Source organism: Numenius arquata, chromosome 4 (assembly GCF_964106895.1).
Source record: "Numenius arquata chromosome 4, bNumArq3.hap1.1, whole genome shotgun sequence".
Taxonomy (NCBI): domain Eukaryota; kingdom Metazoa; phylum Chordata; class Aves; order Charadriiformes; family Scolopacidae; genus Numenius; species Numenius arquata.
This window is the reverse complement of record NC_133579.1, coordinates 11,718,087-11,742,573: the sequence shown is the minus strand read 5'-3', so window position 1 is coordinate 11,742,573 and position 24,487 is coordinate 11,718,087. Positions and strand designations below refer to the sequence as shown.

The window sequence follows — 24,487 nt, the reverse complement described above, 5'->3', positions numbered from 1 at the left end:
GTTCCTTCAAGTGAGTATCACAGTTTAATGGGGAAAGTAATGACTGGACTTCTCCCACCTTCAAACAAAGCCAAGGTGGCCCAGGTGGCCAAGAAAGCCAATGGCATCCTGGCTTGTATTAGAAATAGCGTGACCAGCAGAAGTAGGGAGGTGATTGTGCCCCTGTACTCAGCACTGGTGAGGCCACACATCGAGTATAGTGTCCAGTTTTGGGCACCTCAATACAAGAGAGATATCGAGGTGCTGGAGCGAGTGCAGAGGAGGGCAACAAAGCTGGTGAAGGGCCTGGAACATAAATCTTATGAAGAGCGACTGAGGGAGCTGGGACTGTTTAGTTTGAGGAAGAGGAGGCTGAAGGGAGACCTCATCACTCTACAACTACTTGAAAGGACATTGTAGAGAGGTTGGTGCTGGTCTCTTCTCACAGATAATTAGTGATAGAACAAGAGGGAACAGCTTCAAGCTCCAACAGGGTAGGTTTAGACTGGACATTAGGAAAGAATTCTTCACAGAAAGAGTGGTCAGACACTGGAACAGGCTGCCCAGGGAGGTGGTTGAGTCACCATCCCTGGATGTGTTTAAGAGCCATTTAGATGTGCTGTTGGGGGATATGGTGTCGGGGAGAACTTTGTAGTGTAGGGTACATGGTTGGACTTGATAATCCCAAGGGCCTTTTCCAACCTGAATGACTCTATGATTCTATGAAAAATGTTTCTTTAAAAATCCTGGGTAGAGGCTTTTGTTCAGTTCAATTTTCTTTTGGACAAACTCACTTGCCATGGCACAACTCAAAACGTGTAATAAGAAAATGTATATGCTAGGCTTGATATGCCTGAGACATATTCTGAACTAGTGGCCAGTGTTTGCTTTTTTAGCTAGATCTATTTATTGTGTTCCCAGTGGAAGTCAAAAGTTACAAGTTAGTGTTGTCCTATGAAGCTTTATTATATGTCATTCTTGATGCTTAAATTGATGTGTTATCAATTTAAGATCTTAGTTTTAACAAGGTTCTTGTGAGCAAAACACCTTCAAACACAAAACAGAAGTTAGAAGTTACAAATTTTGGGTGGAGGGAGGGGAATTAGTACACTTGAAATAATTTGTTTCACTACTAATGACCAGCACTGACACTTTGTATCTAAGAGTCTAACCTGTAGCAATTTACCCAAACTTAACCAAACCAAAAGCTTGTGTCCCACCAGTCTGACTCCTAGAAAAGTGAGAGTAAACATCAGCATTTCTGAGTGGCAAATTAATATTTCTTTATTTTTTTAGAAACCACATAACAGAAGGGCATTCTCATAAGTGTCAGGATTTGTCATATAACAGAGATGTGTACTGTTACATAAAAATATCCCAATGCCATCTAAGTATTCAACCAGGTATTCATTGTCAGATGAGCTATAGCTCCTTGTTGTACACACAGGAAATGTGGACATTAAAACAAAAATCCCTTTGTGAAAGTAACCATAAATACAATCCTCAGAGACAAAAGATTTTTTTTCTGAGCTATTTAAAGCTCATTGAGCTCAAAATTCATTAGCCTGAAAACAAAGCCAAGTTTCTTTCAAATAACATGTTTTCAAAGTTACGGGCAAGCTAATACACTACAAATCAAATTACACATCTAAACAGAGACATGACTGTTTCAGGGTACATATGCAAGTTATTACAACAGCATTCCATATTATCATCCTCTCAAAAGTTATTTTTACATGTGTATCCCAAGTACTGAAGAAATTCTCTCTGGGTGGTGAGGGACGAACAGCAGAATTCTGTCTGCATGGATGAACCTGAACACGATTAGAGTCTGCAGGAACCCACTACTGCTTTTGATGCTGGTTCTTCTGAGGCCTATAGAGGGTGGAAGCAGGGATGGGTAGAATGGGCAGAATATAAAGAAACTGTCCGAGTGGCCAGGAACCAGATCAGGCAAGCGAAAGCCCAGGCAGAACTAAATCTAGCCAGGGACATCAAAAACAATAAGAAAAACTTCTACAGATATGTCAGGGAGAAAGGCAAGACTAGGGAAGTTGTGGGCCCTCTCCGGAAGGAAACAGGAGACCTGGCCACCCAGGATATGGATAAGGCTGAGCTACTGAACAACTTTTTTGCCTCAGTCTTCACCGGCAAGGGCTCCAACCACACTGCCCAAGTCACGGAAGGCAAAAACAAGGGCTCTGAGAATGAAGAACTGCCCACAGTAGGAGAAGATCAGGTTCGAGACCTACTAAGGAACCTGAAGGTGCGCAAGTCCATGGGACCTGTTGAAATCCACCCACGGGTCCTGAGGGAGCTGGCGGACAAAGTTGCTAAGCCGCTTTCCATCATATTTGAGAAATCGTGGCAATCTGGCAAAGTTCCCGCTGACTGGAAAAAGGGGAACATAACCCCAATATTCAAAAAAGGAAAAAAGGAAGACCCAGGGAACTATACGCCAGTCAGCCTCACCTCTGTGCCTGACAAGATCGTGGAGCAGATCCTCCTGGAATCTCTGCTAAGGCACATGGAAAATAAGGAGGTTGGAGACAACCAGCATGGCTTCACCAAGGGCAAATCGTGCCTGACAAATTTGGTGGCCTTTTATGATACTGCCACAGACTTGGTGGACAAGGGCAGAGCAACAGACGTCATCTACCTGGACTTATGTAAAGTGTTTGACAATGTCCCGCACGACATCCTGGTCTCAAAATCGGAAAGGCATGGGTTCGACAGATGGACCACTCAGTGGATCAGGAACTGGCTGAATGGCCGCACTCAAAAGGTTGTGGTCAATGGTTCAATGTCCAATTGGCGGCCAGTGATGAGTGGAGCTCCTCAGGGATCGGTACTGGGACCAGTGCTGTTCAACATCTTTGTCGGAGACATGGACAATGGGATAGAGTGCACCCTCAGCAAGTTTGCCGACGACACCAAGCTCGGTGGTGCGGTCGACATGCTGGAGGGAAGGGATGCCATCCAGAGGGACCTGGACAGGCTTGAGAGATGGGCTTGTGCAAATCGCATGAAGTTCAACCAGGACAAGTGCAGGGTCCTGCACCTGGGACGTGGCAATCCCAGGCACAAATACAGGTTGGGCAGAGAATGGCTGGAGAGCAGCCCTGAGGAGAAGGACTTGGGGGTGTTGGTGGATGAGAAGCTCAACATGAGCCAGCAGTGCGCACTGGCAGCCCAGAAAGCCAACCGCATCCTGGGCTGCATCAAGAGAAGTGTGGCCAGCAGGTAACGGGAGGTGATTCTACCCCTCTACTCTGCGCTTGTGAGACCCTACCTGGAGTACTGTGTCCAGCTTTGGAGTCCTCAACACAGGAAGGACATGGACCTGTTGGAACGGGTCCAGTGGAGGGCCACAAAGATGATCAGAGGGATGGAGCACCTCCCCTATGAAGACAGGCTGAGAGAGCTGGGGTTGTTCAGCCTGGAGAAGAGAAGGCTCTGGGGAGACCTCATAGCAGCCTTCCAATATCTGAAGGGAGCCTCCCCGGAGAGGGACTCTTTGCGAGGAGATGTAGTGACAGGACAAGGGGTAATGGTTTTAAATTGGAAGAGGGGAGATTTAGATTAGATATTAGGAGGAAATTCTTTACTGTGAGGGCAGTGAAGCACTGGAACAGGTTGCCCAGGGAAGCTGTGGATGCCCCCTCACTGGAAGTGTTCAAGGCCAGGCTGGATGGGGCTTTGAGCAGCCTGGTCTAGTGGAGGTGTCCCTGCCCATGGCAGGGGGGGTTGGAACTCGATGATCTTTAAGGTCCCTTCCAACTCTACCCATTCTATGATTCTATGATTCTTTATCATAAAATAAGCTCATGATGTTCAAAGAGTAAGGAATATTACTCTGAATTCAGACGGTCCAAGTAGATGGTTCTAATAAAGTTCAAATCATACAGAGGAACTATTTGTCCACCTATCAGAACTGTTTCAGTCTTACACAGTACTAAGCAGATAGCAATGCAGGGAACATGAACACAATGTTAAACCAATGTTTTATTTTTTTAATGCTGCATGGAGTGGTCAGGAAGAAAATACTGTTTCAGTCAAGCCTACAACACTGCTTTCAAAACCTGAGGGTTTACAGGAAGAAAACAAAGTGATGAAGTTTTTTGCTTCCTTTGGAGTATCTGTGCAGCTTATAAGTAGTTAAAAAATTAAAAACTACACAGGTATTTCATTCTTATCATTCCATCACTACTGGAATACATCTTCAAGGGATTTGGCTTGTTCTTCCTACCATTTCCATAGATAACATTTCTGGGGAGACCTCCTTAGGCTGTTTTAGAAGGATCAAGACCAACCTATTTCACATAGCTGGTACATCTGTATGCAGAAAAGATTTAAGCAGCTCTCTGCTAAATAAATAAAGTCTAAAAACTGAATTATGTCAGGGTTATAAATAAAAGCCTGCAGTCCAACATATGTTTTAACACTTCTCAGTAAAGTTGCCAGCACCAGCACAGAAAGCGAAGCCTGCCTAACAACAGGCTTGCTTTTGTCATTGATTTTTCACAGATCCCCTCAAGGGTAATTGGCAGACACCCAACAGTTCACAGAGCACAAAAATTAACTTCAGTTGCCTTGTAGAGCTATGTCCATCTTACTCTGCTATACCAGCCTACCTAGAACAGACAGCTTCACCATACCACCAGAACATACACATCAAGAAGTACCACTACCGGTACAAGACTAGGCAAACCCAAGCTCATCTCAACTCGCTGTTACACTGAAAAGAAAATAACAGCATCTTCACTTCCTAATTTGTCAAGAAACTCACAGGCCCACCAGAAAGATCTTTATCTTTGTTTGGGTGCTTTAACAGAATGTTTACTTGAATTATTTCCTTCAATCATCTTAACTTAAATTTAGGTGATTCTTCCGATTATAACTACTTCCATTTCATAAGTTTCAACCAAAAACAGTAGAAGCAACAAAGTATGTTTTATCCAAAACAGAAATTAACTTGTAAAATATTTCCCACCAATTTCAAGACATGGTCTTTGCATCTTACTGTCATAATTCTGCTCATCTGAACGAAAAAAATCCAGGGAAGGTCTGTTTGTCTTAAGTGGTCTTTGGACTTACCTCTAAAGAAAAGTTCTCAGGAAATGCAGGGTTCTTTCCATTCTCTACAACCCTGTGGTAAAAGTAAACAAGTCAAAGTCCTCTATTGCCATGTGTCTGAAATCCTGTAAAAAGGACTCCTTCTAGGTTTCAGTCATCCTAAAATAAAAAATCAACCTCAGGCCAACAAAAAAGATCCTTGAAAGTGAAATTACACATGTCCATACACTATAACAGCAGATAAACACTTATACAGAAGGTAACCGTTATCTTGCCTACCAAAATTAGTAACCAAGACCATTATCTCTAATTCAGACACCTCCAACTAAAACATCAGTAAAGCTACTGGATTAACCACTTCAAGGTTTCAGCTTTTAAAAGCTGTAATTGAAACAGTTCACTATAAGGGAGACATATTTCATGGCAATTTCTCTCCTTTCATTAGACAGCTGATTATTCCATTCTCCTTTAATACTGATCTTTTTTGGTGACTGCATCCTTTGGACATTGTGCACACAGTTCATGGCTTATTACACATTCAGAAAGCATTTATTTCACTAGCATAATATAAAATAAGCTATTCTATAAATCATAGCTTAATGACTTTTTCTCCAGTACTGTTTTCACTTGCTCTTCACTCTTGACATTAAAAGTAGGCTTGGAGAAGTCAAGTGACAGAAAAAATACCGAGAAGCTGACAAACCACCACAGCCAGTGAATCAAACCATGGTACAAGGTAAACAATGATTTCAACTAGCTTGATTCCAAACCACCCAAGTCTTTTTCTCCTGGTGATTTTTCTAAAAGCTTGATCTAACAGTTCTGGTTACAAAGGCCAAACAAAACAAATGCTGTATCTTTTAGCATACCTTAGAGTAAACTAAAACTTCCTCTATTTAACCCCACCCAGCTCAATTACTTTAAAAGATTATGAGATTGATTGCTAATCTGAGTTACAAAGAAGTCTGGACTTCTGTGGAGGAGCTAGAAATGTGTCTGCCTATTAGACCAGTAATTTAGCCAAAAAGAATGAATAGCATTAATTTAGCTACACAACTGTTACAAACATTACAACACCTTACAGAACATTAAAATTTTAAAGTAACTCTTTTCCAGAGGGTCTCAAACCACCTTTCTAGGACAAGTGAAAGAGCATTTCTCTAAATAGTAGACACACAGCTTTCAGGAAACATGACTATACCTCTTAGCTTTAGTATTGTGAAGCATTTGGAACTAAACCAAGAATAATCTAGATACTATGACTGCACCTATGGTTTTAGGCAACTAAATGAAATTACCACAGTTTCTCATCCTTATTTCTCAAACTGACTGGAACTGACAGTTTGATGATGACAGCAACAGTATCACATGAAATGGAAACACATCCACTAACAAAAAGTCCAAGTTTCCAATATTCTTCTTCTGTAACAACATGGGAACTTCAGTTAGATCGCAAAACAAAAAATAAATTAATAATTCTTTCCTAAAGGCTAAGCTACCAGAAATTATATAAGCAATAGTGTTAAAAGACCACAAGATTAGACAAGATTCACACAACATAATCTATTGCACAATCTGCTGTGTAGAGAACAGCTTGTCTTCTCCTAAGCTGGTGCGTACATAATTTTGTGTGAACACACTGTGCACCTCATTGTCCACGTAGTGCAGCTCAAGGACAAAACTGCTGAACAGGACCAGAGGTGGGCAACCAGGCTAGTTGTAAAAAGGTAAACTGTAACCCTTTAAGCACAGATATCTCAAAGGTAAGTTTTTAGTCAAAGGGAACACAGGATACTGAGACATAAAATGAAAAAAAGAAAGTTGTTTTAACTGAGATTTAAAAGCCAGAGAGTAGATGTAACAAACACCGACCAAAAAGGATCTGGTAAAAAAAAGTTTATAAAACATTGTGCCACATATGACAAAACCTATAGCAAGAATTTAATTGGTAAAGGAACAAGTAAGGTAGCAGACATAGCTTCTTTAAAGCTACTGAATATTTACACTGTGAATTCTACATAAGGAGATCTCACGTAATCAACAGGAATTTAAGAAAATTCCTGTATAGACATAAAAATCATGAAAGCAAGAAGAAATTGGGTACCTTGATATGATAATCACAGTACCACAGAAAACCAAACAGGAGGTAATAAGTTTCCCACAGGAATGATTTTTGGTTAGGAGGTATTAAAATCTAAAAAAAGCTACATATAAGTTAATGAAATTAGTTTCAATTGGGGAAAGAAAAAGAGAAAAGGCTACTTTTACATATACCTATATATATACAGACAAAAGGCTAAAGAATAACAGAGCCTCCACTGTGAACTAAAAAGATGACTTTTGTTTATACCTGAATATTAACTAAGGATAAAAATTATGGAAAAAAATGCAGAAAGCAAAAGCAGAATTTCAATCAATAATGGTCACTTTTAGACAGGCAAAAAATGGAGAAGAAATAAAGGCATCGATTAATAAAAACACTTGTTAAAGGAGAATCTAGAACTACTTGTTACTGTAAAAAAAAAGTTAAAAGCCATATACCAGCGTATACAAAATATGGATCAGAAAAAGTTCATCAGAAATATCTGTCCACCTTTCTCCACAGTACAAATAAGTTTCAAAATAAGGAAAGGTAAAACAAACCACCTTTCATACAGTTCTACAGCATAGCTGCCAAGTAGCATACAGTTCACGTCACAGGTACTGAAAAACTTTAATAAACTAAACAGTTTTCAAGCAAGTGTAAAATGAGGGAGAAACAAGACAGAAATAAAAGTCTTCACACCCTGAAATATTGGTAATCGTACACGCAATGAGTTTGCCTGTTACTAAAGCAGACATAGGGCATGAGGTATAAGAAATAATCAAGAGCTCTTGCACAGTAAGTTAGCAGCTATCTTCTAAGCAATTTTTACTATTTCATGTGCTGTTCACTATTTCTATTGTAAGGCAGATTTTTCATGCCACTTTTGCAGGAAGTCTCTTGTACAGTACTCTCAGCATGGCTTTGGATGCATCAATCTCACAACAACAGAGGTTCAGAGCCTTTTCAGCTACCCCCAGATCTTAATCAATTTTGAGAAGGATTAATATCCCATGTTCCCTCTTCCTCCCAGCCAAGAGGCTTATGGTCAACCTTGAAGAAGATTAATGTTCTAACCACGTTGCTTGTCCTCCCTCAGTTTCCTCTGAATTACAGCTTAATATGCTCCAAGCAGGCATCATGAAAAACTGCTTTAGTACAATACTGCTAATACTCCTTTATACAGTTCTTGCACCTTGGTACATCTAAAGTTATGACACCCTATTTACTAACCTTCCACCATATATGATGGTTTTGTCATTCCCCTGACCTCCCAAAAAAGTACCCAATGCACTTTCACAGGCTAGAACAGAGGCTATAGTTTTGAAAGGTTTAAGATCTTGGATAAAATTAACCATGGGTAAAGTATATCAGATTTAAGAATGTTACTACCCATTTAATCTTTGAAGAAATTTCTAAGTTTTTCACAAAAGAGTCTACTATCATTGTAGTCCTTTTACAAGGCGGGAAGGTCTGGAAGAAGTGGGAAACAGAATAATCTTTTTCAAAATAAATCTGCAGGCTAAAAATAAATCCTGAATTCTATTTAGATCCATGTTTAAAGACCTTTACATACTAAATTCCTCCCCCATCCCATAATAATATTAATAGGTATCATCAAGTATGGAAAGATTTATTTTCTTCTTGCCAATCAGCTCAGAATCACTCTCTCTAGATAAACTCTTCAGTCTCTAGCTAAATATTATAGCTCCAGTTGGCAAATAAAATCTGGACTCCATGCAGAGACTTTTAAGAGTTTCTGAAATATGGGCTTCCCTTACAGAAGGCTTGCCACCAGAACGAGCCAATAAAGAGCTAAATAATTAATTTTAAAACAGAAACGCTGCAATAAACTTGCTTGCTCTGCATATTAATATATTCTTCAGAATCGAGCGGCAAGAGAAGGTAGCACTAACAATTCTTCTCAAGTCTAAGTAGCAGTATTTTTTTATAAAATTCCTGGAACATAAAAATCTTACTCCAGAGGAATTAAATCTGTTGTATCAGTGTACAGATACCAGACCAAAACCAAAATTAAGACTCTTCAAGACCACAAAATCAGGGATGGGATGAAGAAAGAAGATAAAATATCAACAGTAAGAAATTTAAGACTGGATACCACCACCTTTCACTTCCATTACCCTAAATAAAGCATAAACACAGAAGACCATAGTAATTACTACAGTCCACCTTTTCATATCAATGTTAAGTATTTAACAGGTATCAGTCTTGCTGACTTTTATAAGATCCTCTTAACACCTCACAAAAAATGGTTTTAAAGCACTTTCTGTTTCAGCTGCTAAAACAAGAATCCTCACACTCTTCAAGGAGCACAAATGAAAACCTCCCACTCCAAGCTGAATCCACATTGATATCTACTCTTCTCTGTATGACAGTCATATGATTCAGATCCCTAATAACTCAAGGTCTTATTTACTAAGTCAGCAATAACTGTCAACAGGTGGTGGAAAGAGGAAGAGAATCTACTGGACTCAATCCTTGCCTTAAATCAGACAGTATGCCAAGATCAGATTATCCATGCTAACTTTCCCCCTCCTGACAGGTCAGGAGGCCAAGGAGGAAAACCAAAAAACCTTGTACTATATGCAAGACTTAGCACTTTTCTCTGCATTCAGCTGTACAGTATTAAAACACAGCCACTTCAAGTGCTAAATATTCTTTTGGACTGCATTAAAGTTGTCAATGAAACTAAGAAACTTTATTACCAAGACAACACGCTAAAAACATTACTATTCATTTTGTTCTAAGTGCTAAACATAACTGTTCCCCCACTTCTCGCCGTTGAAAGTTAAAATAGTCTTTAGAAACATGAAAAATACTTAATGCATTTAAATGTAAAATTTGAAAAGGAAAACGAAGGCAGTATTTCCTAACATGAAGGAAAGCAATCATTCCAGCTACAGAAGACACTGTGTCACTCTCTGGAACATGGCAGCCATTTCTGCTGCATGCACACCTGATACCTTACTGACCATGTTGCAGGGAACTAGTTCCCCCTGTCAAATAATACAGAAGGAATCAAATTGGAATTCTGCCAAGTTTGCTTTCTATGCAAGTAAAAGCCGGCACTCGATAGTAAAAGACCTGAGTTTTAGGAAAAGGAAGCTTAGATTTATGAATGCCTCACCAGTCGTTTAGACATAGAAGATGAAATAGAAGTTTGGCAAAGTGCCTTTGAAAATTATACTGCTAATTTTCCACTTGGGTTAGCAACACTTCCAAAGTAACAAACTTTTCTGTTCTCAGGTTGAAGCAGAGTGAAGACACAGAAAATAAGGCAGAGCATTAAGGCATGGGTCCGAAACAACCAGACTGCTTTTATTTTGCACTGCTGTAAACATATGCATCCATAAAGCTGTATCACAATATGCTTTTGAAAGAAGCTTTGAAAATGCTGAAGCAGCAAGCACATTTCAATACCTACCTTGAAACTTCAAGACAAAGGCTCTGAAGGATACATCATCACTAATACACCATTATCACTGTCCTTTGAACTATTTCATAGTTTATATCAAGCTTCCCCTCTGACATACAAAAAGGTTATTTTCCTTTGATGCGCAAGTACAGTAAAAATTTACCTACCACAGCAAGTTGTGTCCGTGATGCTACCGTATGAAACACTGCAGGCATCATAAGAGATTCTTCTACTTTCAATTCCATCTCATTCTCTGCTGAAAAAGTGGTTTTGGGGATAGCTGGTGGACGTTCACACAAGATCATTTCTTTGTTGAATAAAAAAATTGGGTTCGTATCCTACACTCAAAAAGAAAATGAAACCAAACACTGAGTAACAGCAACATACTGTTCAATCGCCAATTATTTCATCATGTGGGTGACATGTCTTAAGAACATGTTAAAATCTACATGTGTAAGCTGAATACATAAACATCTGTTTCTCAAAGCAAAAAAATCCATCAAGCAGTACACTACAGAAAAATACTTAAAAATCCCTTAGTAAAACATCTTTTTCTTCATCTATAAATGACAGTTTAGACGAAGAATGCTGTATGCACTTACTGTTCCAGCACTGTAACTACACACTCTTCTGTCTGGTGCCATACACTCTCCTCCATTGACAACCAGTACTTGGTGCTGAATGGCAATCTTATACTTCGTTTGAATTGCATGTTTCAGATCAGCCACACTGAAAAAAAAACGTGAAGATGACACTATCAGCATATTTGTGTCTCTAATTTTACATATTCCTGTAATGACAGATGACTTGTCTGTGTCAAAGCAGAAATTTTTTTAAAGAGCTATTGCTTTTTATTCTGCACAATGACATATTTCTAAGTTTAAGTGCTGTAATGTGTTGCATTCCAGATATCCAGCTTATAAGTTATTAACTAAAAATACAACAGCCTCTGCATTACTGGGAAGTCATCAGCAATCTCTTTCCAAGATGACCTGATAGCATGCTGATGTTCTGGATTAAGTCACATCAAGCATTTAGAATGATAACTGTAAAAGTTATATTACGCTCTTTGAATATATACTTTAAGAACAAACAGCTGACTTACTGAAACCCTAGAAGATGACAACAAGAATAATAACACTTCATTATGCATAACGTATGAACTATTTCACCTAATCAATTCTGACAGATTTACTGTACGTGAAATGCAGTACAGCATTTAATAACAGGAAATTAAACAATCCATATAAACATTATGGACACTTTTAGCATGGAAACCGCAGATCAATAAACCATCCTTGGTTTTGTTCACCATCCCCATACCTTACACTCTGGATGATGACATCTTCACTTTACTGCTTATCTTAGACAGTTCTAGACTACCTTGAAGGCACAGGCAAACACCAAACTAAACAAGAATTTACTAATATGATACAGTAAGTGTCACAGACCCAAACTAACACATGGAATTAGAAGTTAAACTGTTCAACTGAGGAGTCTTGGATTTTGTGTAGTTCAGCTGTTGGAAAGATTCTTTCTCAAAAAACTATCCAACTGAGCAAAAAGTCAGCCCATACCAGACTATTAGGTGCCTGGTCAGATGCTGCACCTCACTCACTATGATTTAGGAACAGAACGTCCCAATGTACCAGACAGCATACAGGGGTGCTGACACACCTGCAAATGACCCGGTGGATCCAGAATGGCTGAGATGAAACACTATTTCATACTCAATAATACACTAAGTGTCAGTGGGCTTTGCAGAAGCGCATACAAAACCAATCACTGTAGACAGTCATAGGGCCCATTCAAAGTTTCAAAATCTAAACTCACTTGTTGAGTCATGAAAATTACAAACGGGAATTCAGGAGAAACGAAACAATGGATTTGAGCACAAAATCCATGGTAGCACAATTACTTGCAACTCATTCATCACTGACAAAATATGAAGACAGTGGGTAAGCTTGGCTCTTACTAGCTCCAAGGTGTATGGGCTATCATGGTATTATACATAATTTACTTACTAGATCAGAGAACAAGGGAAAAGGATACAATACACCCAGTACATCTACACCTCTCTAAAAATATCTTTACGTTTGCAAGATGCTTTTAATGTGCAGTGAAAAAAGTACAAATATTAAAGTTGTTGGGACTTAACTGTGATTCTGTAACACTGCCCATGTTTCAGGCAGCTGGGCATTCAGAAGTTCAGGTTTTGCATATAAAATGCTGTAAAACATTTTGGAGCATTACAACATATGACAGAACCAACTTTTACCCATCCTGGACATGGGACAAAAACCTGTATGCCAGTTCTTTAGCATCCAACCCAAAAATATTACAGAGCACACATTTTTTTTCAGGATGAGTATACATTGACAGGAGAAAGAACAATCTGCAGAATTTCTTCTGTGATGCCAGTCAGCAAAAAATAAGCCTTTTACAGAGGAATCCTAAATAAAACTACCATCCAATAAAGGTCACAGAATATCAGAAGTCATTCTGACAGTTTTTCCACAAAGCACCAAACACCACCAGACTCCACTAAGAGCAGCTTATCCTCTGTCACTGCCCCAGACAGTAAAAAACCTCTCCACTCTTTCATGAGACCTCAAACACACACAACCACCTGCAAGGCACTAAAAACACTCATCCAAAAAAAAAAACCACCAAAAATTCACTCAAATACACAAAAACCTAGAAGTTGGACATACTAAAAAACAACTGAGTGTCATCTCTCCAGAATTCAGTACAGAAGTAGCGTATACACTCTTTCTTTTTAATTTAAAATACAACCAACATGCAATTAATTTCCTTTCTTACTTTTGTACAGCAAGTTCTGTGTCAAAGGTAAGGGTAGTTCCAGTGTTGACCAAAAATACATATAGCTTCATGATGATTTCTTTAGGTCTCTGAAGTTTGTAACTTCCACTGCTAAAATCATTTAGAAACTGAAAAAAAAAAATCAAGTGTTAGTTTCACATACGAGTTATGAAAGACACCTATGTGCTTTTGAAAAAATACTTTGAGATATATAGTGGGTGAATACATTAGCTCTCATATTCCACAGTTCCTTATCCATTACTAAACATACAGATGCTCCTCTGACCTGAAACATGGACAAGGTAGGCCTCTACATACGCACATGGTTAGGAGAACACATGAAAATATACACTGAGGAGAATTAAAAAGAAAAGCACAACAACTTTCAGTTGCAGAGGCCACCATCTCATATCATTACCTGGCTTTTTTCAATTACGAAGTGCATTTTTAAAGTCCCAGATACAGTTATTCCAGACACCTTTTCTAGATTTTACAAACACGCATGACCTATGCTGTAAGTATTAATTCCTCAACTTACAGCTACAAATTCTATCTGCTCACTACTACCCCTATCCGTAGTTTTTTCACTCAGACATATGGAAGCATTAGCAAGAAATAAAAATAAAAATAAATAGCTAAGATGATTTAGATTTTCTTGGTTTATCTCTCCATAATTAAAATAATAGTTTTAAAAAATATTTTCCTCCATTTTCAGCACTAGTAAATCTGTAGCTAATTTCTCTCTAACTAATAGCAAATACAAAGTAATCAAGAAAGTACAGTCCAACACACTGGATGCATTTTCAGTCCTGTGCCCTACTAGCATCTGGATGAGTGACTACAAGCACATGTTTTTCCAGTGTACGTAAAAGATGAAAAACATTGAACTGCTTTGTAAAACGTGTAAAACGTTGAGATTTAACCTGAGATTTTAATCACTGAAATACTCCACACTTTATCTCCTCCTCCATAGGAGCTCAGAAGTTTATGAGTAATTTCCTCCATACTGGAAAAGCTGCTGCAAAAGTACAAGTAGCACTACAGTTGCTAATGACCTTGATTTTTTTTTGATGTGGAAGGAGTTATGAAAAGTCAAACTGTAAAAGTTTTAGCCACTCAACAATATCCTTCTTTCATTATAAAAATTCATTTTTGTATTAAATTACTTCACAGGAAACACAGGAAGCCCCTCTTTCCCTGAAAGATGAAGAGGATACACACAAGGTCTATGCAGTTAATTGTATTATTCTAAAGTAAGTCTGAATTTGCTTTTATCTCTTTACCTACATAGAGGAAAAACTGACAAACCATAGAGAAAAAGAACAAAACCACCATTAAAATGGGGAGGGGAAGAGGTTTTAGGAGAACCAGAATAATAATTCCAGAAAGTCAAAAGAGCTTTCTTTCAAGAGCATGGCTTACCACACATTTTTCAAGCATTAGTTATAGTACATAAATTATTTAAAAACATGCATTTTCATAACAAGGCTTCAGAAACAGAACCATAACAAATACAGAAGTCCCAGTTAAATAATTTGAATTGATTTTTGTTGTCCTTACACTGTACTCAGTGGCACCAGTTCCAATTTATATTGGAAAAACAATATACTCTATAAACAAATTAATTGGACAAAAACTGCTAAACACCAAGAACAAGCTAGTAATAATTTATTACTAAATTCTTTGGCCTAGGTTTTAGAATTAATCAGTCTCGTGCACACAGAGAGACTTCTTTTCACAAAGGGTGTATCTGTAACTGTGGCCCAGGTACAATCATTTAACATTTGTTTCTAATATAATGCTGAAGGCAAGTACCATGGAGCACCCAACAAAAAAAGCTCTCTTCCACCTAAGCAGAGAAAAAGCTTATACAGTAGCTCATTTTCACATGAATATTATCTTCCAAGCTGAAGTGATACTTAAGAGAGAATCTGTCCAGATATCTCATGTAAAATTTTAATGAAATATTTCCCTCTCCACACTTTTAACACTATAGCTAATTATTTAAAACACAGAAAGAAAAAACATTATCAAGATAAAAAAATACTATGACAGCATCTTCCACGCATGCATCGGTAGTCTCAAACTTTTTAACTTCCAGCAAAGACAGAATTACCTTCAGGCACTATACGAAGCTACTACCTTCTTCAAATTCAAGAGGAGAATAAATACGTACATTCGCTTTACTTGATTTTTGGCAACAGAGTAGCATGGCTGTTCAAAGCCAGAGAAGATCTGCAAAGAAAAGATATGGAATGCAATTACAGGTATTATTAAAGTGTCAGAATTTTATGGCCATCATTACATTTAACCAAGAAATCAGTGTATGTCAATGCCAGAAAGAATAATTATGTGTTCAAAACCCGCCTGGACACGTTCTTGGGCAACCTGCTCTGGGTGGACCTGCTTTGGCAGGGGGGTTGGACTAGATGATCTCCAGAGGTCCCTTCCAACCCCATATCATTCTGGGATTCTGTGGTATTATTTTTTTTTAATTAGCAATGCTATTAAGTTTGCTCAAAACTGCTACATACCTAAATATTTTTGCCTATAAGTTTGGTTTAAAATAACCGTAAGTTATATTCTACAGTATTTACAAGGAGCTAAATTTAGTTCACTAACAAGAACTGCTTGTACTTCCATTAATTGAAAGTATTTTTCAGAACTGGCACAGAATTCTGATATTATGACGCTAAGAGAAATACAGCAAGTCATAACAAAATACAATTTATCTAAGAAAATCCAGTGTAAAAAGGCACACATGCTACTGCTGTTGAATAGACAGCCTTATCCTGCAGCTGTATCCAATAGATTCCTCCAGGAATAAGCATCACCTTCCCTACCTGAAACAAGGAAACCTTGCTTGTTGATCCATTCACCTTCTTCCAAAACTTTTAATAAGATTTTTGGGGTTTGGTTTTCTTTGGTTGTTTTTCTTTTTTATTTTTTTAAATAAGCTAAAGATGTTACCATTCCCAGCTGCTCGTCACTGGCATCCTTGCCAGGGTCTTCCTCTCCCCAAATTGCTGTTTAAACTACAACAACCAAAATGAGCCAGATCAGCACAGGTGGTCTTTTTAGGCTACCCTAGTTTATTTTCACTGCTGTCAGTGAAGTAGCAGCACCGAAGGAGAAGGAGCCCTTGGCAAGGAAGCTGGTGATGAGCAGTTGGGCTCAGGGCACTCAGGCAACTGCACAATCAAACTCCAAACTGCAAACAAACATTATTTCTATCATGTTAATGCCCTAGCAAGATGATCAGGCACTATAAAGGGTGATAATCCACTTCTAAAAATAGATTTGCTGAAGCCTGAAAACCATTAGAATGTGTAAATCATTTTATACAACTCATGCTATACTAACAGTAAATTAAAAACAATTCATCCTAAGTTTGCAAATCTTATGATAAAGGAAAAAGTTACATAACTACCACATGTATTTTATGTGCATGGAACAAATAGCACTTTGTTAGGCTGTTATTTCAGCTATTATCTTCCTCCCTCCTGTCCACTCCCTCTTTCCTCCCATGCAAAATGCACACATACCACTTTGTCAGAAGCAAAAGTACAACAAAAGGGAAAAAAGCAATGTGTTTAAGTATTACCATTGGAAAACCAGTAACTGAACTGTTCTCTTCCAGTTTAGCTATCAGCAGTCAGTAGTTGTACTTGAACAAAATAAATTTATGAATACTTGCTTTAGATCAAAGTAACGCACATGAAAAACAAGAAACTGCTGAAACACTTCTGCCACAAAGTAAGATCACACCACTATAGTCTCTATTCTTCTAATTCCTTTGTAACTATTAAGAAGTTAAAAAAAAAAAGTAGTGTTTCTTCCACCCAGCGTTTCAACAAACAATTCTGTGGGAACAGAACTACACTCACACAGGCAGGACAAATTTGTATTAGATTACTCTCTAAAGACAAAAAAAAAAGAAGTAGAATTTACCCACTCCCAAGGTTGCCACAAATTTCAGCGAGTACTTTTAGGAACAGAGGAATCGTGTAAAGCGAGGTTTCAGAGAAAACGTGCCTCTAAGACCAAGCTCTCCTGCAGTTTCACTGGTGCCCAATAAAAGGCAGGCTGCAGCCCTCCCTGCAGCAGGAGCTATGCTGCATGTCTCTCCAGCTGCCTGGTTTTCACAACACTGGAAGAAACTGAATTTTGAGAGCTCTCCCTAGTTTTGGTTTTGCATCTCCAAACATCTGGCTGAGTCTGACCAACAAAGTCCAAGATTATTTAAAGGGGGAGATGCCTGAACACTGGTCACAGTTGCCGAGGTCTCTTTTCTTTCAAAAGTCAGGATATAGCAGACTTACGAGCAAGGTCAGCTACATATCAAAAATTAGCCTTTAAGTTTGTTCGCAATACTCAAGAATATCACGATTCAGCAGTAACACAAGCTTTTAACATAAGCTTGGAGTGAAAGTCAGGCACCGTCAAGCTTCAACAGAATATATCCATAAACACATACAAACAGAATAATAATAATAAAATGTATTACCTCAATATGCCATTAAGAGCATTTAAGGCTTTTTTAGCATTACACTGTTACACAGTGTTACAAGTTTCAAGCTTTTTAGTGTTACATTGCTGAAATTATACTAATTAACTTTAATAGAGATTGAACAATTACAGAATTTGACAATTACTGAAGACAGAGAAAATTACTAACCTACACAGATTATTTGTTTGAACTGTGTGACCTGTGGCATCAGATCCATGTTATCATGTAAACTAGATCCTTCAACTTATGGGATGGAAGCTTGTATGATCAACAGCCATGAATTATCACTAAGATCATTAAAAAAAATAGCTGAAAATTTGAAAAGAAAATGTCTGTAGCAGCTGACAGAGAAGACAGAAGATCACAGATATAAGAAAAAGATGACAAAAAAGAAAGAATAGCACAAAGTAGAAAAAGCATCCAGAATTAATTCAGAAGATGTGTATTTTGTTACACCAGCTAACAAAACACCAAAACCAGCCATGAATATGTTACACTGGTTAAAATGTCACTGCTCTACAATGTGTTTACATTACAATGCAATTACCACATCTGCTTCACTTCATGAAAGTATTGTAACCTTTTCCTATCCAATATAAACTCTTCAACAACCGAGTACTTTCGAAGTCTGTGTTGATCAATACTTTCAATGTGTGTTGTTTAAAAGTTTTTAAATGTATCTTATTTAGTTCAGAACATGCTCATTGCTACATCTGTAGAATTAAATGAATGTCTATTTACAGACCTTTCCTTTTTGTAATTACAGTACAGGCGTCATGGGTTTCACAACATTCCACAAATAATCCTATGGCTACATTAATCAACCTTTTCTGGTTGCCCTGCCCCATTATCCAATTCTGACTGTTCCATTGTTTCATGGTACAATTCTCTCCAACTTCACAAACTCAAGCACTGAAATATGGCATTCAGGACAGGACAAAGACAGAAATCAACACTTATGCTGTTAGGGTTTAAAGGGAGATTATTAGCTTCACTTTAAAGTCATTAAGTTTCCTCTACCATATTCCAATATTTAAGTTCATGCACATGTTTTTGACATCTCATTTCGCATGCCTCCTTTATAACCTGGATTACAAACTAAACTTAAGCAAACAAAATCATTAATACATTTTTGACACTGTCCCACATGACATCCTGGTCTCAAAATCGGAAAGTCATGGGTTCGACAGATGGACCACTCAATAGATAAGGAACTGGCTGAATGGCCGCACTCAAAGGGTTGCAGTCAACAGCTCAATGTCCAAGTGGAAGCCAGTGATGAGTGGTGTTCCTCAGGGGTCGGTACTGGGACCAGTGCTGTTCAACATCTTTGTCGGAGATATGGACAGTAGAATAGAGTGCACCCTCAGCAAGTTTGCCGACGACACCAAGCTCGGTGGTGCGGTCGACATGCTGGATGCCATCCAGAGGGACCTGGACAGGCTTGAGAGGTGGGCTCGTGCAAACCGCATGAAGTTCATCCAAGACAGGTACAGGGTCCTGCACCTGGGACATGGCAGTCCCAGGCACAAATATAGGTTGGGCAGAGAATGGCTGGAAAGCAGCCCTGAGGAGAAGGACTTGGGGATGCTTGCAGATAAGCTTGACATGAGCCAGCAATGCGTACTGGCAGCCCAGAAAGCCAACCCCATCCTGGGCTGCATCAAAAGAAGCATGGCCAGCAGGGCGAGGGAGGTGATTCTGCCCCTCTGCTCTGGTGAAACCCCACCTGGAGTACTGTATCCAGCTTTGGAGTCCTCAACACAGGAAGGACATGGACCTGCTGGAACAAGTCCAGCGGAGGGCCATGAAGATGATCAGAGGGATGGAGCACCTCTCCTGTGAAGACAGGCTGAGAGACCTGGGGTTGTTCAGCCTAGAGAAGAGAAGGCTCTGGGGAGACCTTATAACGGCCTTACAGTACCTGAAGGGGGCTACAGGAGAGATGTGGAGGGACAGTATCAGGGAGTGTAGTGAGAGGACGAGGGGTAATGGTTTTAAATTGAAAGAAGGGAGATTTAGATTAGCTACTAGAAAGAAATTCTTTGCTGTGAGGGTGGTGAGGCACTGGAATAGGTTGCCCAGGGAAGTTGTGGATGCCCCATCCCTGGAGGTGTTCAAGGCCAGGCTGGATGGGACTTTGAGCAACCTGGTCTAGTGGGAGATGTCCCCGACCATGGCAGGGGGGTTGGAATTTGATGATCTTTAAGGTCCCTTCCAACTCTAACCATTCTTTGATTCTATGATTTTTACATTTTTCTTTACCTCCATGGAATTTAAACTGAACTATCCCAAAGTCATGGCTTTCCTTTAAACCCAGTGGTTTAAAATTCTATCTTCTTTAACAGCAACACACCAGCAGTATAAGGTACCTTGCTTTTCATGCCCAGGGAAGTACCGCTTCACATCTGTACAGTAAGTGCCACACTTACCCATGCTTCATCTCCCAGGTCACAGAGGACCAAGAGGCCCAAAGTCTCTCCCCCTCTATGTATATCTCCAGGTTTGAAGGAGCTCAACTGAAAGCAGACAGAACTAACCTAACTACCTGAGCAAGGCAGGACTCTCACTGTTTACTCAGAAGCCTGCAATTCCACATTGCTAATTATTAGATATTCACATAGCTCTGTATGAACGTTATCTGTATGCTGCTAATGAAAACATGTTTCTCTTCTCTTACTGCGGACCAGCTGTGGCTATACTGCAGGTAACAGTGCCTCCAGTATGAGTCATAAACGTTCCCCCTGATTTCAAGGGTCAGGCATCTCACAGGAGATCACAGCACAATTTCTGCCTGTCAAAAGGTCAATTCATCTGAGGCAGAGGCTGACAAGTCTGTCACATGCTTGAAAGACTCAAGTGCTACTCCTCATTCACTGAAAAACTTATCTGGAGAACATCTCCCCTCAAGGAGAATACACCATCTCCTCCGGAGATGGAGAGCCAACTTTGAGGCACATTAACATCTTATTACGCTGTGCTTCATTTCCTTACACTAAATCTAAAGGTTTGTCTTTGAGATGCTGCAACTCCTTTGCTATCACCTTCCTCTCCACTCCTTTTAGAGCAGGATTTCCTGTTTCACTTCAACTACAGTCACTCTATAATAGACAAAGGTATAAGACTAGCACAGATTGTTCCCTCCAATTCATTTTGTTTTCTTTTACAAACCTGTCTTCTACCGCTATTTTTTTTTCAGGTGCCCTTCTCAAAAAAATGCTCTCTTGCTCCAACTTGTACACCTCACAAGCAAAAGATTTTATAGCACATAAATCCTAGTATCAAAGGAAAATGAACATAGAGACTGAAGCTGAGTTCAAGGAAACAAACGCCTGCCTTCATGTTAGTTGTAAGATGATCTCTAAAAGAGACTTCAAGGAGCTTTCTTCAATACTGCAACCAATGCATCTGACCAGAAATATCTTTATTTTGCAGAAGACTACTACCACCACCAGAATATCAGACAGAATAACCTCATTATAAGGGCATACATTCTTTACTAATGCTTTTAGCAACAGAAATGGCTTAGTTTCTAAAACACAATGCAAACGTATATCCTTATCTGGAGTACCAAAAGAAAACATGCTTTGAAAAACACTTAAGACAATTTGAAGTAAAACTTTTTTAAAAAAAATAAAATCCTAAGCTGTGATGAATAAACAGTAGGGCTCCTCCTGACCCAGTTGCAGAGAATAATTTCATCCCCCTCTCCTCCAAAATAAATTTAACCAGAAGACCACATCTAATCACTGAGGTACATGTTATTCCAGGTGAAGATCCTATCTCCCATTACCACCTTGTATCAAAGCCTGTAAACCTCATGCTCAAGCCACACTGTAGTCTTAAAGAAAGGCTGTCAGTCCCTGACATCTGTAAGGTGCCATCTGGAGCTCTATTTATACTATGTTGAGATGTGCATCAGGCACAGAGGCGGTTACTTAATTACAGAATCTCCAACAGTCACTGTGCTGTTAGCAGCTCTCAAACTCGACTGCTGGTCAGTAAAGAAAGTCTTTTCCGCTCAACACAGGAACGAAGCTGCAATTCTGCAGGGCAACCAGGAAACATGCCTAAGCCCCTGCTTCACAATTCAGTAAAAAGGAATTTCAGAACTCGGTAATTCAGTATACAGTAATTCACAGGATGCTTTTTTTTTTATCCCTACTCTTTAAGTTGAGTCATTTTACACAATACCAACTTAAGAGTTATATCTGACCACCATAGTTACAAGTTGCTCCTGCAACTCTGAATTACATGGAAGCTCCTCATTCAGCAAAGCAGGTGCAGCAATAGAATCATAGAATCGTCCAGGTTGGAAGAGACCCTCGGGATCATCGAGTCCAACCATCTACCCTACACTACAAAGTTCTCCCCGACACCATATCCCCCAACACCACATCTAAACGGCTCTTAAACACATCCAGGGATGGTGACTCAACCACCTCCCTGGGCAGCCTATTCCAATGCTCGACCACTCTTTCTGTGACAAAGTCTTTCCTAATGTTCAGTCTAAACCTACCCTGTTGGAGCTTGAAGCCATTCCCTCTTGTTCTGTCATTAATTACCTGTGCGAAGAGACCAGCACCAACCTCTCTACAGCGTCCTTTCAAGTAGTTGTAGAGAGTGATGAGGTCTCCCCTCAGCCTCCTCTTCCTCATACTAAACAGTCCCAGCTCCTTCAGCCACTCTTCATATGATTTCTTTTTCAGGCCCTTCACCAGCTTCGTTGCCCTCCTCTGCACTCGCTCCAGCACCTCGATATCTCTCTTGTATTAAGGTGCCCAAAACTGGACACGATACTACAGGTGTGACCTCACCAGTGCTGAGTACAGGGGCACAATCACCTCCCTACTTCTGCTGGGAGAATACCTTCACAGATCCTCAACAACATCAACAGTGGAACAGGAGGAGATCAAAAGTAACTGCGTCAGGGCAGGTAAGAAAACACTGTGCATGAAAGAGTAGCTTTGAAATTGGTACGGCCCAAAACAATGCAGCTTCTTACAAGTTCAGACACAACCTATATCATGAATTTTAGGAAAGCAATAGTTTCAAACATGTTTATGAGGCAACATTGTGCCTCAAATATTATTAAATATTGTGTCATGATTCCGTATGTATGTAAACGCAAGGCTTCAGATCTGAGGGTTAGCATCTACTTACACTGCGCTTTTCACTGACTTGAGGAGTTGCCAAAACACGATCCATACAATGGATTGGACAAAAAGTTTTTCTCCTACAACAGTTAAAAAAAACAACAAACCAACCCACATCTCTTACCTGACATACAGAGAAATTTCTGTGCCTCAATTAACAGGTACAAGTCAGAAAACAAACCAAGATTTTCTGACAATCTTATTGCTAGGAAACAGCCCACAGCCTGTAAAAGTATCCTTTTTTTTTTTCTTTTCTGCTTTTAATTGATGGAAACAGTCTTTTCACAGCTGTCTGCAACTTGTTCTTTGACAAAGTTAACTGAAGGTTTTGTCTGCCTTCTTTTCTTTTTTAAATGTGTAATTTTGCCATTTCAAAAGCATTTGTAGACTACAAGCCTCCCTCCAGTTACAGAGATTAATACATTCACTTCGCAAAGAATGGTGCTCTTGGCTACATGGAGCTTCGGGTGGTTTTATTCAAGTTACTGACTCCATACTGGTGGGAAGGTTCTCCCTGTAGACATACTCTTTAAAAATAATTAGCATGTAAAATCTTACAGTGTTTGCAAACAATTCTGCAAGAAGCAGCCAACAAAACTCTTATTTCTTACATCAAACTCAGACAAGTCGGCACCAGAGCTTATTTCACTAACTTATTTCACTCTCTATCTGGTTAACCAAGACCACAATCACATAAACACTGGTCATAATAAGAGCACCAGACTTATGAATCCTTTTCCTCAGCCAGTCCTTCTGCTCCTCTTCCTGCGCTAATTTTCAGTGGTGCAATGTTCCATACTTCTATGGAGTAAACTGGATTACTTTGCTGTAACTTCCCCTGGTTACTGCTAGCTTGAATTAGTTCCATAATCCAGTTCACTACGCAGCCCCACTCCAACTGTGGCTGGACTCCAACTAAGGCTGGAAAGAGACTGATGCATACAGGGGGTACCGAACATCACCATCATACAAGAAGACCAAGTGAAAACGTCCAGAAGGCAACATTCACATTCCTAACTTCCCATGTCATCATCAGTTATTAATAAATAACTTCTTATAAATGATAACCTGTTAAAAAAATACCACTATCCTCTTAAAGACCAGGCTAAGACAACTCAAAAATGGGCAATTACCATGGATACAATCGAGGACATTTTCTCAAAATACCAACTGTAAGGCCACTTCTGCACTCATCTCTCCAGAAACACCATTGTCATGCCACAAAGGTGGGGTTTTTTTCCTCTTTTATGTGGATAGCACAAGGTAACTCAGCAAGACCCACTTTAAAGGATGAAGGCACAGAAATTAAGACTGATTAAATGGCATTTATTTCACAGGAATGAAAACACTACAGATAGGAAAGAAAGGAACAGACAGACAGTAATGAAATGTAAGACAAGTAAAGATCCTTGTGATTTAGTCTG

At 39.3% G+C, this 24,487-nt stretch overlaps 1 protein-coding gene across 2 annotated transcripts in view; it reads right to left on the bottom strand.

Annotated features, from left to right (window-relative positions):
- RB1CC1 (RB1 inducible coiled-coil 1) overlaps positions 1-13,481 on the bottom strand; it is a 60,984-nt gene extending 47,503 nt beyond the window's left edge. For both annotated transcript variants that reach the window (XM_074146877.1, XM_074146876.1), the window contains exons 1-3: positions 13,398-13,481; positions 11,177-11,303; positions 10,742-10,912 (exon numbers count right to left, since the gene is read on the bottom strand). In XM_074146877.1, the coding sequence (XP_074002978.1) occupies positions 10,742-10,912; positions 11,177-11,303; positions 13,398-13,468 (369 nt within the window). In that variant the 5' untranslated portion in view covers positions 13,469-13,481. The remainder of the gene's footprint in view (positions 1-10,741; positions 10,913-11,176; positions 11,304-13,397) is intronic.
- Between the last annotated feature and the right edge of the window lie 11,006 nt (positions 13,482-24,487).